Raw genomic sequence first — 12,838 nt, 5'->3', positions numbered from 1 at the left:
GGGTTTTTTTTTTTTTTTTTTTTTTAATGTTTACTTACTTTTGTGAGAGAGAGAGAAACCCAGAGTGTGAGTAGGGGAAGGTCAGAGAGAGAGAGACACACAGAATCTGAAGCAGGCTCTGAGCTGTCAGCACAGAGCCTGATGCAGGGCTCGAACCCACAAACTGTGAGATCATGACCTGAGCTGAAGTCGGTGGCTTAATCTATGGAGCCACCCAGACGCCCCGGTGGAGCGGGGCTTCTAATCCATGTCTCTGGCCTGGCCTGCCCCTGCACACGCAGCCCCTCCGTCTGCTGGGATGGTGGCCCTACCTCTCCACTGACTGGGGAACTTGGGGGGCTGGCTGAGCCCCCGAGGCAGGAGTGTCTCTGGAAGCCACTCCACTCCCTGAGTCATTCCCAAATCTCCTGGAGGCCAGGGCAGAGGGAGCTACAGCGACATCCTGTGGCCGGAGCTGGTGCAGCACCTGTGTCCCCAGGCAGCCTGGGCCTGGGCTCGCTGTGTTGCTTCTCCAGCCTTCTGTGCGATGGCAGCACATCCAGGGCTTGTGATCCTGTCCCGGATGTTGCCTTTGCAGGGTGAGACTGGTTTCTAAGGTCCCATATGGGCTAGGGACCCATAAAGCATTGTAAGGGCTGTAGCTTGAGGGTGTCCAGTTACCCGGGCTCAAAGACTGGCTCTCCCTTTGCCGTGTGACACTGGCCAAGGACTTGGCTTCCCTGAGCCTCAGTTTCCCCACATGCAGGTTAGGCACATAAGCTTCCCGGGCCCCACGTTTGGGAAGTGGCAGAGTAGGGTTGGATTTGCGGTGGTGCCTCAGAAACCAGTGCTGTCCCCAGAACCGTGCTGGGCCACCTGCCTCTGGCCGTTGGCAGGGTGAGGTGTTAGGACACTGGGACGTGACTAGGGGGCCTCAGGATGTGTTTTTCGAGACAGGGAGGCCCGTGTTGCCAGATGTTGTAGAGGGAAGGCTAAGTGTGGGCTCCCTTCCCCTGGGAGGCTGTGGGCTGGATGAGAGGGGAAAAGGTACAGGTGGGCCCCTGGGGGGTCCCCGTGGGATGGCTCGGGTTCTTGGGAGGAGGCTGGTGGGGCAGCAGCTATGTGAGACCTCAGGGACACCTGCTGGCTGGGCTCCCCGCCCCTAGGGTCCTGGCCCCTCTAATCTGTCCTCCTCCGTGGCACTGTATCAAGGTCCCAGTACGCCACTTGGGTCACACTGCTTCTACCGTGCAAGGACCCAGGGGTCCTCTGTTGTCCCCTCAGCCCTGCGCCACTGTGGCCAGCTCTCCTTTGGGGGCTCTCAACAGACCCAGCCTGAATCCTGCCCCCTTCCAAGAAAACACCCAGTGAACGTTTGTTGAACACAAGCAGGAATGAGCTGGTGTCTGTCCCAGGACATGTGTTGTCCGGGCACCCGGGGGGCTCAGTCAGTTAAGCATCCAACTTCGGCTCATGTATTGTGCTTGCCTTCCCGGAGCCCCCTTGTAGGGTGTTTTTGGTAGTCCTCCTAGTGTCCTTTGTTTCTTCCGTCACGACCTTCATCTCTCCCCAGAACTTGCGATCCCCACCCAGCTGGGCCCCTCCGTCCTGTCCTCATGGCATCCAGGACGGGGCTGGCCCGCTGTCACCTCGGTGCTCAGGCCTTGGTTCCTGGCTTCCTGGGAAGACGGGCCGGTTTCCCGCGGCTCATGCCCCCCACCTTTCTTCCCGGGCAGAAAAGGACTGGACAGAGGAGGACCGGGGCCGGGAGAAGGTGCTGATGCAGGAGCTTGTGACCCTCATCGAGCAGCGCAATGCCATCGTCAACTGTCTTGATGAGGACCGGCAGAGGTGACACGGGTGGGGTGGGGCTACCCCCTGGGGATCCTTGCAGGGGGCGCCCAGAGCAGGCGTGGCCAGCCTTGACCTCACTATCAGCGATCCCCCTGCATACTTTTGCTCGACCCCATTGACGGGGGCTCAGGGGCCAGAAGGGACTGAGGAAATATCCGGTCCTTCCTCCTGTGGGACCCTTGGCTTCCCTCTCCTGTTTCAGGGAGGAAGAAGAAGACAAGATGTTGGAAGCCATGATCCGGAGGAAAGGTGAGGCCCCCCCCCACTGGGGATCTGGTTCGTTCACCAGAACTGTTGGTGGGCGGGCGCCACAGGGGTGGTGTGCAAACCCCCAGCCTCTCTCTTGCAGGGAGGGCTGTGTGTGGCGAGGCAGGTGACCCTAGAGCCAGAATGGCGGTAGCCTGGGCTGGGAGGTGGGCTACGGGGAGGGCCGGGCTGGGCCAGGGTCACGTTCCTAGGGTGGCTGCCTGAAGCTAGGCATGGCATTCCTCCTTGATGTCTGGATGGAGAGTCTGTGGGCTCCAGCAGCAGTGCCTACCAGAGACAAGATGGTGCCCGGAATGGCTAAAAGAGCACTGGCATGGGAGTTGGGAGGCCTGGGAGAGGGGCACAGTCCTCATCCTGTAGGCCCAGAAAGGGGAAGTGACGTGGCCCACGATCCCCATGAGGTGAGAGGCAGAGCTGGGCTTCTGTCACTGTCCCTGGCCTGTCCTGACATACTCCCCTTTCTGGTCTGCAGAGTTCCAGAGGGAGGTAGAACCCGAGGGCAAGAAGAAGGGGAAGTTCAAGACCATGAAGGTGCTGAAGCTGCTAGGAAACAAGCGTGACACCAAGAGCAAGTCCCCGGGGGACAAGAGCTAACAGCAAGGGCTGCCGGCTGGGACTTTCACCCCTCCTGGCTCAGCCCCTGGGCTCTGCTCCACTGGGGGAGAGGGGACACCCCGCTTCCCATAAGGATCCGTCCTGAGAAAGGACGACATGAGGGGAGGGGCTGTCTGGGTGACAAGCCTCTCCCTCCTCAGGGTCCTCTTGCTGGTCTGGGCCAAAGAGTTTTCTTCCCCCTTCTCCGAGCCACAGGTGGCTGTGGCTCAGCCCTGCCCGGTCTGCTTCTGGTGATTCCAGATGCTAGGACTGACCCTCCTAGGGAGCAGGCTCCTTGGTCCAGGGAGGGGCCTCGGCCGAGCACACCTGCCATGCCCACCCACCTGGCCCCTGCTGGGACGGGCAGCCCCTTGGTCCCTCCTCTTCCGTTCTGTACCCCATCCAGATGGGATTCTTAGCTGTCATAGTTCTGACCTGGAGGTCATTCTGCCTGCAAGGTGCACCCACAGCAGACCTCCAGCTGGGGTCTCCTGCCTTCAAGGCCTCTACTAGGGCTCTGTTGTGCTGGCTTCTTCCTGGCCCAGCCCTGGCTCTGAGTCCTTGTTGTCCTTTTCAGCACAGGTGGCCATGAATCTGGTTCTCCTCACTCATGAGCTCTATTTATGAAGTCTAATTAGTGTGAGCTCCTTACTGTGCCCTCAGACACAAACGGGCCTGATGGACAGATCCCTCCCTCTGTCCCTCAGAGCTCTAGGAGGTGCCTCTCTCATCTCCCCTGGTTCCATAGGAAACCTCACCCCCCAGCCCCCAGGGACACGGGGCTAGGCGGCCATGCCGGGGTGGATAGGGGTCTCAGAGGCAGGCCCCAGTGGCAGTTCCAGTCCCCGATCATCAGCCTTGGGAGGGTGCTTCACAGAGGTGCTAATCCTGGTTCCTTAACACACTGTAGTCTGACCCCTCTTTTAGAGTCCCCCCCACTCTCCCCAGGGCTGGGGAATGGCGGGCCTGCTCCTGCGTGTGGTCGTCATCAGTCTGTCTGTTCACACTCGACTATTGTCCGTTCTCTCCCAACTTGTTCTCCCAAAGGACTGATGGCCACTCCCCCCAGAGGTGGCCATGGGAGAGGAGGAGCCGATGGGGACAATGGCCTTTTCCCCAGGGAACGTGTCCAACAGCTCTTGGTCAAAGCACTGTTGCTATAAGCTATCTCTGGGGTGCTCCAGGGCACCCCCGGCACACCTCTGGGGAAAGTACGCACTGTATCAACTCACGAGGATCTTCCTCACCAACAATAAATGGAGGCAACCCCAGCTGTCAGGGCCCCAGAGCCTCGGGTACTGTGGTGTCCTCAGCCAGGTCTGCCTTCTTCCCTGCCTCCGCCTCGTGCCGTGGCCAGAGACCTCTCTGGTCTCCCGGAAGGGACCTGTGGGGCTATCCCTGCCAGGGGCCTGGCCCTCGGTCCTGCCAGTGTCTGCAGGCAGGAGAGGTGTCTCCCACACCCGCCCAGCCCCTGCTGGTCTCCTTCCGGACATGCCCGTGGACCTGGAGCTGCTCACCAACTCCAGCACAAAGGCTTTCAGGGGGCAGGCAGGTCACACCCATGACAGGACTGGGCGTAACCTGGGGGTGGCTCTGGCGGGCTGTCTTGGTGTCCGGACACTCGGGGGGGGGGGACTGGGGTGAACTGGGGGTGTCCATGCCCCAAACTAAAGGGGGAAGTTCTTTCTTACTTAGGTCAACTGTAGCTTGTGGGAATGCAGGCCTGCATGGCCAGACTTTTCCATTTTCTTCAGAAGAAGCTAGAAATCCAGATTGTGTGTGTGTGTGTGTTTGTGTGTGTGAGATTTGTAAATGTTGGCAACTCATATGAATTTAAATCAAGGCCAGGCTGTATTGTCAAATATGGGTAGCCAAATCTGTCCTGGCGTTCTCCAGTTTGCTGCCTCCGGGCTCCGGGCTCCGGGAGGGGGCCCTTTGAGGTGGAGGACAGCTGTCCTTGTCATGTTACACCCTCTGCCCTCAGGTTCTGGAGGGTGTGTGGACACAGGCCTCCTGTGGAAATGTTCCTGAGCCAGCCCTTGGTCTGGCCCCTGCCACTTACCTGTCTGAGGCTGGGGGACCCTGTTTGCTCTGCAGCCCAAAACTTGCATGATTGTGGCCTGCAGGATTATATGAATCCCTCCAGGTGGGAGTGTTGGTTGAAATTTCCAAAAAAAAGTTTTTTGGGGGTAAAAGTGATTTTACTAAAGCACAGGGAGAGCTGTGTACATTTCCAAAGTATTTTGACGTGTGGGGACAAGAAAGTGTCAGAGTCCTGGGGAATGTAGGGCTCGTGGTCATCAGAAGGCAGGGGACCTCCGGGTACTTCATGCCAGGCCTGGGGGGCTGTTCTTGTGGTCATAGGTCTCCTCTGTAGCCCTCTGAGGCAGGGCGCCCACGATGAGCAGTCAGTCAGTCATTGCTGAGTCTGGGGTGCTGCCCAGGCTCGAAGGACACAGGGTGGGATCGGAGCCCCCAAGCCAGGCTCCTTGGGTCTAGACACCACTGGGTCTCTGTGGGCCGCGGGTTAGTGGAAAGGCCGAAACTAACGTCTAACCCTTAGTGGGCTGCTTGCAGGTTGAATGACCTTGGTTACAGTGTCCGGGGGGAGCTTAGGTTCCCCACGGTGGGTAGCAAACTGTCACAGGGCGTTATCGAACACGTGGGCCGAGTGAAAGTGAGCACCTGCCCTGGGGCCCAGCCTTGAGGTGTTCAGGAAGTGTTGGTTCTCATTTCCCTTGAGCCGTGCAAATGGCTAGAAATCTGGGCTTGAAAAAATCCCAGGTTCTTGAACAAACAAGCCTGTCCCTCTGAAAACAAAACTGCGTGTGACACCTACATTAGAGGTGTCCCAAGGGCCAGTTAATGGTAGAGGTTAAGCATTTTGAGGCTGTAAGAATCAAATAAGTAGTCCTAGGGCACGTAGGTTGAAACGACTCCTATTCATTCCTAAGTTCTGAAGAGTAAATGCGTAGGGCACACAGTGGGTGCTGGGGGGTTTGGAGGAAGAGGCCCGTGGGAGGAACTCGGACACTGGCCAAGAGGATGCGACTGGGCCTTGCCTTCACTGAATGTGGGCTCTGTCCCCGAGAAAAGTCGTGTGTGCTTCTGTGTGGTGCGCACGCGCATGCCTGCCTGTGTCTGTGACCGTGACTGTGGGTCTCAGCGGTTCAGCTGCCCCAAGGCTCCCCGAAGTCTTGAGGAGAAATCAGCTCATTCTCCGAGATGGGTCCATTTTCTAGGGTGCTGTAAGTGCCCGGGGTTCCCTGGGCTGGGGCAGTTCCATGAGGCCATTTGACGTGGCTGGAGGCCAGGGTAGATGGGCTGACTGGAGAGGGGTGACCCTGCTTGGCAGTGGGGTGGGCTCCAGTGGTTGGGATTGGGCTACTCTGCCCCTGTCTCTCGAGACACATCAAGGGTGGCAAGAACCTTCCTAAGTTCCTTGCTCCTCTTGTGGTCAATGACTTCCATTTCCCGCAGTTTCTGCAAAGGGCAGCAGGGAAAGCTGGGTATTGGGGTGGAAACTTGAGGGGCCCCAATCCTGGGCCACAGGTGCCCTGTCCACTCATGCTGCACACTCACGGCAGACCCTCACCGCCGCCGGCCCCGCCCCATTGCTTCTACCTGGGAGATCTCTGCCAGGATGATCCCTCGGTACTGTCTGGCCTGTCCCAGCGCCTCCATGTCAGCCAGGAATTCTTTCCTGTCCTGAATTTCCTTTACCACTGGACAGGGGACAAGGGGTGTCAGTGTATAAGGCAGTGGGGGCCTCTGGGCTCCTGGGAGGGGTGGCAGGGGCAACAGCCTGCTCCCTTTGAGGAGAGGAAGCGTTTCTGCAGTGTTTACCACTCGTTGGCCCTCAGGGTTACCCTCCCCCCCCCAATTGTGCCCCCCCCCCCAGCCTAAGTAAGTGGCCCGTCCCTGGCTTACGTTCTTCAAACCTGTCTGGCTCAGGGGCAGGGTCCTCCTGTCGCACAGGAGGGGGCTTCCTTTTCTGTTCCTCGGAGTCCTTCCCAGTGGCAAAAATGTTCTGGAGTCTTCGCTTCTCTTTCTCCAGATCTCCTACGGGGCCCAGGAATGGCCTAGTTAAGGCAGGCAAGGCACCCCCCTCATGGCCCGAGTTCCTAGTTGGGCTTGCTTGTTCCAGGGTCCCTGTGCCTCGTACCCTGGGAGCCCTTGAGTGTGTCCTGCCCAGACAGGCAGGAAGGGGGAAGGCGGGAAGAACTAACGTGGGAACCCACACGCTGCCCCAGGGCACTGTGGTCACCATGGAGGCAGCCTGCGCGGACAGGCCACGTGGAGCTGTCAGCGGGTCTGGGCCAAGAGTGACACCAGATGCCAAGGAGGAAGTGAGGCAAAAGGCTCTGGGAAGTAGGTTGGTATGTGTACCTACTAAGTGGGCCTGTGTGACCTTAAGAGGGCGGGGGCCCTGAAATCTGACAGCCAAACATTGGCTCCAGTTAATCATTACAGAGTTCAAAAAAAAAGAAAAAGGACCAAGTCGCTGGTTTCCTTTTTACCCTGAACACCCCCAAGCTAACAAGTGCCAAGGCTCAAGGGCATTAGAACAAACGGAGAATCTGATTAGACATGTGCTGGCCCTGCCCCGCCCTGCCCTGCGGGCGGCTTGGCCCCAGGCCCCCTGGGGGAGGGAGGTGGAAGAGGGGCCCACGATGCCCTGTCACATACGGGTGGCTTGAGGCTTGAATGGCTCCCGGCTGTAGGCCCCGGCGGCTTGGCACACCCTGGCAGGCCGGAGGTGGGGCCGGGCCGCCAGGATGGGAGGCAGGTAGATGGCTGAGGCTGGCTGTTTGGAAGGCAGGACCCTCTGGCTGGATGTCGGGCTGCACTGTAGGGGCAGAGTGTCTCCTCCTGGGGAAGGAAGGTTCGAGGTGGGGGGTGGGGGGCCCACCTGGCTTTTATTATTATTTTTTAATTTATCAAAGTCATACCTGCCTGTTCCAAGCAGTCGAACGGTCTTCCCTTCCCCCCTACAACTTCCCACCCCTACCCCGTAACGAGCCACTGTTATAATCTGGTGGTCTCGTTCCAAACGTTTTGATGTTAATAGGAACATGTTCAAAGACGCGCGTGCGTATGTAAGCTCCGTTTGTCAGACACTGGATCATACTGTGTTCTAGTCAGTAATCGACTCTTCTTCACTTAACAATTTATCATGGACACTTTCCCAGATCACTTCATTTATAGATAACTTATTTTTTATAGCTATATACTAGTTCTTAGAATGGATGCATTATTTATGCAGCTAGTCTTCTAATTTCAGAAACTCAGGCTGGTTTTTTTCTCTACTACTTCAAACAGTGCTGCAATAAACATTCTTGTGCATCATGTCTCTGTACTGCTGCTTTTATTTCTTTTTTTTTTTAATGTTTTTTAATTTATTTTTGAGAGACAGAAAAAGGCAATGCAAGCAGGGGAGGGTCAGAGAGAAAGGGAGACAAAGAATCCAAAGCAGGCCCCAGGCTCTGAGCTAGCTGTCAGCACAGAGCCTGATGCAGGGCTCGAACCCACAAACCGTGAGATCATGACCTGAGCTGAAGCCAGATGCTTAACCGACTGAGCCACCCAGGTGCCCCTGCTGCTTTTATTTCTATATACGTATTCCTGAAACCTGCTTGGTCCTCAGGCAGGAAGGGATGGTTTTGATGGTAATACACACCAATCCCCACTACTGTCCATCCCCTCTGACTCCCCCAGATCTGGGGATCCTCCCCCAGGCCAGCCAAGTGCCTCACCTCCTACCTGGTTGACTGGCCCTCCTCTCAATTGCCCCAAAGCCCAGCTCAGAGCAGTCCCCCACCTCCATTGTTCTGCTCTGGCCCCCCATCTACCTCTCCTGCCTTTTCTAGCCTTCCGTCATCCACCCAGCAAATACGGACTGTGTGTCTGCTGAGTGATAGGCCCAGGACACCGGGGGTAAAGTGGGAAGACAGTCCCCTCAGGGCACTCACATGTGGGGTTGGAGGAGCGTGGATGATGATTAGGTAAAATACATAGTTATTAGCGACAGGACAGGGATGGAACAGAATATGTCAGAGCAGAGTTTACAGTTTTAAATAGAGGAGGCAGGGAAGGCCTCCTGATGAGGTCAGACCCCAAAATGGTGAGTGCAGATATTTTGGGGAAGAGCATTTCGGGCAGAAGGAACAGCAAGAGCAAAGGCTGTGAGGTGGTCACAGGCCTGGAATGGAGCGAGCAAGGCCGATTATGACCCAGCTCGTTCTGGGAGTTCAGGTGAAGGCAAGGAATTCGTGGCTGGCAACAGAACTTGAATGAAGCCTCAAAACAAGTAGGATTTGGTTAAAGAGGAGGAACGAAAAAGAAGGGATTCTAGAAGGAAGCAGACCCAACACAACTGCTTGGAGACCAGTTTTTAAAAAGAAAACTTAGAGGAGAATAAAACCGTCAGGCAAACCAGTTACTTGCCTAATGAAATCAGTCCTCCAGTAACTATGGAGCACGTAGGGGCTGGGGGTCCTGCAGTGAACAAGGGGCATAGTCCTTGGTTTCCTGGAATTTAGTGGAATTTCTAGCACCTTCTCTTTGTAGTCCTGCTACGGGGGCCACCGAATCATGAGTGGGTGGCTGAGTGCAGAGACAGTTACGTGACTCAGGTGGGTGAGGGCAGCAGCCGGGGCTGTTCCTGTCCACAGTGACGGGGATCTGACCCTGTACTGGCCCAGCAGACCGGCCACTGCTGCACAGGGCACTTCCAATATTTGTCTCTCCGACAGTCCCTTCCCTTTGCTTCTGTGGCTGCGAAGGGGCCCTCCTGCCCCTGCACAAAAGGCAATCACTCCTGGTAGATTCAGTAGAGAAGGTTCTGACATTCTCTCTCTTAAAGGCAACTTCACAGGTCTGCATTCCCATCCATGAAATGCTGATCCTGTGAAATCTCAGAAAGCAAGGTAGTTTTCTTTTTCTTTTTTTTTTTTTTTAATTTTTAAGTTACATTTATTTATTTTTGACAGACAGAGGGAGACAGAGCGTGAACAGGGGCCGGGCAGAGAGAGAAAGAGACACAGAATCAGAAGCAGTCTCCAGCCTCTGAGATAGCGGTCAGCACCAAGCCTGGTGCCGGGCTTGAACTCACGAACCGTGAGATCATGACCTGAGCTGAAGTCAGACGTTCAACCGACGGAACCCCCCAGGCGCCCCAGCAAGGTAGTTTTCAAGATCTTAGAGTGCACCTTGCTGCCGTGCCCACGTAGTCCCACTTTGTTGTTTTCCTTAAAAATAGCTAGGGGCGGGGCGCCTGGGTGGCTCAATTGGTTAAACATCTGACTTCAGCTCAGGTCATGATCTCACGGTTCGTGGGTTCAAGCCCCGCATCAGGCTCTGTGCTGACAGCTAGCTCAGAGCCTGGAGCCTGTTTCAGATTCTGTGTCTCCTTCTCTCTCTGACCCTCCCCTGCTCGCACTGTCTCTGTCTCTCAAAAATAAATAAAAACCATAAAAACATAAAAAAAAAATAGCTAGGGGCGCCTGGGTAGCTCAGTTGGTTAAGTATCTGGCTTCCAGCTTCGGCTCAGGTCATGATCTCATGGTTCGTGAGTTCGAGCCCCGCGTTAGGCTCTGTGCTGACAGCTAGCTCAGAGCCTGGAGCCTGTCTTCGGATTCTGTGTCTTCCTCTCTCTCTGATCCTCCCCTGCTCATGCTGTCTGTCTCTGTCTCTCAAAAATAAATAAACATAAAAAAAATTTAAAAATAGCTAATACGATGGGTGGTCAGAGGTGAGCTCTGGAAAAGCCTTTGTGTTACTCTTCGTGTGTTGGAATTATGCTAGTTGTCTTGCTTCTACTAGCTAAGCTGTGAATAACCAAAACGTGGAGGAAGGCACCCAGTCCTTTCCTCCGGAGAGCTCATTATGGTATGTGTGTAACCGATTGCAGACACGACCATGGTGAGACTATTTTGGTTGCGCAGGACGTCTCGACGGGGCTGTGATCTCTTGGGAGGATGGCTAGAGCCAGCCAGCAAGAGCCTTGTTATGGTGCGAGGACTACGTCCCAGAAAGAAACAAAGGCCCTAAAGGGTCAATTTCCCCGGAGCAAGGGTCAAAAATACTATTCAATTTTTTAAACCTTTTTTTAAATAGAATTTTTAAAAGTGTATTTATTTTGAGAGAGAAGGAGATAGAAAGAGAGATCCCGGGAGGGACAGAGCGAGAGGGAGAGAGAATCCCAAGCAGACTCCAGGCTATCAGCCCGATGGGGGTCTCGATTGCGCGAACTGTGAGATCATGACCTGGGCCAAAACCAAGAGTCAGATGCTTAACCCACTGAGCCACCCAGGTGCCCCTGGTCTTTTTAAATGAGATCCCAGCCCCTTAATGTGAAGGAGCCTCAAAAGTGTGGTCCAGAGCCCCTCTGCCTGAGAAGCCGCGGTGGACCCCCTCTTACTTTTCACGGTGTCCATGATATGGCGCTGTTGGAAGTTAGTCAGTTTGGATTCCTTCATCATCACTGCAAAGGTAAAGCCCCTCGATGAGGCCTTCTGGGCGGCAGACAGAGCCCTGTTCTATGTAAAACTGTCTCCCCTCCTAACCCCATTCTGCACCTCAGGACTCCTTCCCTTCTTTCCCTTTCCTGCTTCATTGTTTTTTCGGTAACACTATCATTGAAATTCTATATACTTATTGTCACTCTCCTACTAGAGTCTTAGCTCCATGAGAAAGCAAGAATTTTGCTGTTTTTCTTTTTCTTCTCATTTCTTTTATTATTAATTTTTAAATTTAGCTTAAAACTTTTTCTTTGAGAGAGAGAGAGAGAGAGAGAGAGAGAGAGAGAGAGAGAGAGAGAATCCTAAGCAGGCTCCAAGTTCAGTGTGGAGTCTGACTCGAGGCTCAATCCCACAACCCTGGAATCATGACCTGAAATCAAGAGTCGGGTGCTCAACCGATTGAGCCACCCAGGTGCTCTATTTTTCTTTCTTTCTTTTTTAACTGCGGTATCCCTAGCACTTAGAACAACGCCTAAAGCACATTAAGCAGGTTTAAATTTTTTGGTTCTTGTTGAATGAATGAACCAATGGACAGTATTTTATTAAGCACGGGCCAGGCGCTGGAGCTGCAATTGTGAGCCCACACAGGCACAAGCCCTGGCCTTGGAGTTCATGATCTAGAGGGGTAGTGAATATTAATCCAGGGGGAGGCAACTGACTATCCGAGTCCAGGTTGTGCTGTCCATTGAAGGAGAAGGTACTTGGTAGTGTGAAAGCACAGAACTGTGGGTTCCACTGTGGGGGTGGGTGGGGAGGAGATAAGGTTTTCCTGGGGAAATTGAAAGTGTGATCTAAGGGATGCACAGGAGGTAATCACTTCAAATTTCTTATTTCTTTGACTTTTGGCCACTTGCCAATTGGAGGATCCCCAAAGCTTTCTGAACCCCAGGCTTCTTATCTATAAAATGAAAATAGCAATTGGTAAGCCACAGGTCATGCTGGGGAGAACTGAGTTACAGAGGATAATGCCTACCATCATTCTTCTCCTGTTCTTTAAACACACTGACCTCTGAGCAGCTCTCGGGTCCCTGAGGTGTAAGTGGCTGGCCTGGGGCAGCGCCAGAACCCTGTTCCTTTGGTCACTGCCTCCACCCTTTCCTGGGAAGCCATGGAAGGGCCCTGGGGAGGGAAAAACGCAATGACAAGCAGTGTCTCCCAGGCCCAATTTCTGCTCCCGCACCCCCAACCCCCAGATGCCACCCAAGGTCTGGGAGCGGGGGTCGAGCCAGCAAAGAAGTGACGTTGCCGTCAGTATGGCGACAGTGCCCTATTCTCCTACCCCGAACAGATACACAGGCAGATAGATCTCACTCATGAACGGAGACCTCATCCCGACCCGGCGCCTGGGGCAGGGAAGCCCTCTCAGGAGCAAAGAGGCGGTGAGGATAAGCCGTGGTCCGGACAGTGCCCCTTGGGAGACAAACCAAAATTGAAACCTCACCCTAACGTAAGGCCCCAGCGGGTGCCTCGTCCCCACAGGGAGCGGCTGGGCTCCGGAGACCTTAGCCGCGGCTCCGCAGCCCCACGGCGCCTGGAACCCCAGCACAAAACCCGCCAGAGCTCAGCGGCCCGCCCCCAGCGGCGCCAGCTACCATGGTAACGGGCGCAAGCCTCTCGGCGCG

General features: G+C 55.1%; 2 protein-coding genes across 6 annotated transcripts in view; one reads left to right on the top strand and one right to left on the bottom strand.

The window, feature by feature from the left end:
* MICALL1 (MICAL like 1) overlaps window positions 1-4,029 on the top strand; it is a 27,297-nt gene extending 23,268 nt beyond the window's left edge. For 2 of the 3 annotated variants that reach the window (XM_029953548.1, XM_029953547.1), the window contains exons 14-16: window positions 1,716-1,830; window positions 2,036-2,082; window positions 2,573-4,029. In XM_029953548.1, coding sequence (XP_029809408.1) covers window positions 1,716-1,830; window positions 2,036-2,082; window positions 2,573-2,694 — 284 coding nt within the window. In that variant the 3' untranslated portion in view covers window positions 2,695-4,029. The remainder of the gene's footprint in view (window positions 1-1,715; window positions 1,831-2,035; window positions 2,083-2,572) is intronic. The other variant, XM_029953549.1, reaches the window with a different exon arrangement.
* A 530-nt stretch (window positions 4,030-4,559) lies between these two features.
* C10H22orf23 (chromosome 10 C22orf23 homolog) lies at window positions 4,560-12,833 on the bottom strand. 3 transcript variants are annotated; one of them, XM_029953554.1, is made up of 7 exons: window positions 12,658-12,833; window positions 12,224-12,335; window positions 11,117-11,179; window positions 7,384-7,566; window positions 6,625-6,756; window positions 6,319-6,419; window positions 4,560-4,707 (listed from the first exon to the last, which is right to left on the bottom strand). In XM_029953554.1, exons 2-7 carry the CDS (start codon window positions 12,324-12,326, stop codon window positions 4,675-4,677), a joined length of 615 nt encoding a protein of 204 aa, XP_029809414.1. In that variant the 5' UTR covers window positions 12,327-12,335; window positions 12,658-12,833; the 3' UTR covers window positions 4,560-4,674. The 3 variants fall into 3 exon arrangements, with proteins under 3 accessions (XP_029809414.1, XP_029809412.1, XP_029809413.1); XM_029953552.1 differs by lacking the exon at window positions 4,560-4,707 and adding an exon at window positions 4,921-6,177 and having other exon boundaries at window positions 12,658-12,832; XM_029953553.1 differs by lacking the exons at window positions 4,560-4,707; window positions 11,117-11,179 and adding an exon at window positions 4,921-6,177 and having other exon boundaries at window positions 12,658-12,832.
* Between the last annotated feature and the right edge of the window lie 5 nt (window positions 12,834-12,838).

This window comes from Suricata suricatta, chromosome 10 (genome assembly GCF_006229205.1).
Source record: "Suricata suricatta isolate VVHF042 chromosome 10, meerkat_22Aug2017_6uvM2_HiC, whole genome shotgun sequence".
Taxonomy (NCBI): domain Eukaryota; kingdom Metazoa; phylum Chordata; class Mammalia; order Carnivora; family Herpestidae; genus Suricata; species Suricata suricatta.
This window is presented reverse-complemented; position numbering and strand designations above follow the sequence as displayed.

Bases quoted from the DNA above. Each gene is read 5' to 3' on its own strand.
- C10H22orf23 (XM_029953552.1), bottom strand. From the start codon at position 12,326: ATGGCTTCCCAGGAAAGGGTGGAGGCAGTGACCAAAGGAACAGGGTTC. The intron at 11,180-12,223 runs GTCAGTGTGTTT...TTACCTTTGCAG, and splicing joins GACCCGAGAGCTGCTCAGAG to TGATGATGAAGGAATCCAAA. The intron at 6,420-6,624 runs GTAAGCCAGGGA...TCCCCTGTCCAG, and splicing joins GCCAGACAGGTTTGAAGAAC to TGGTAAAGGAAATTCAGGAC.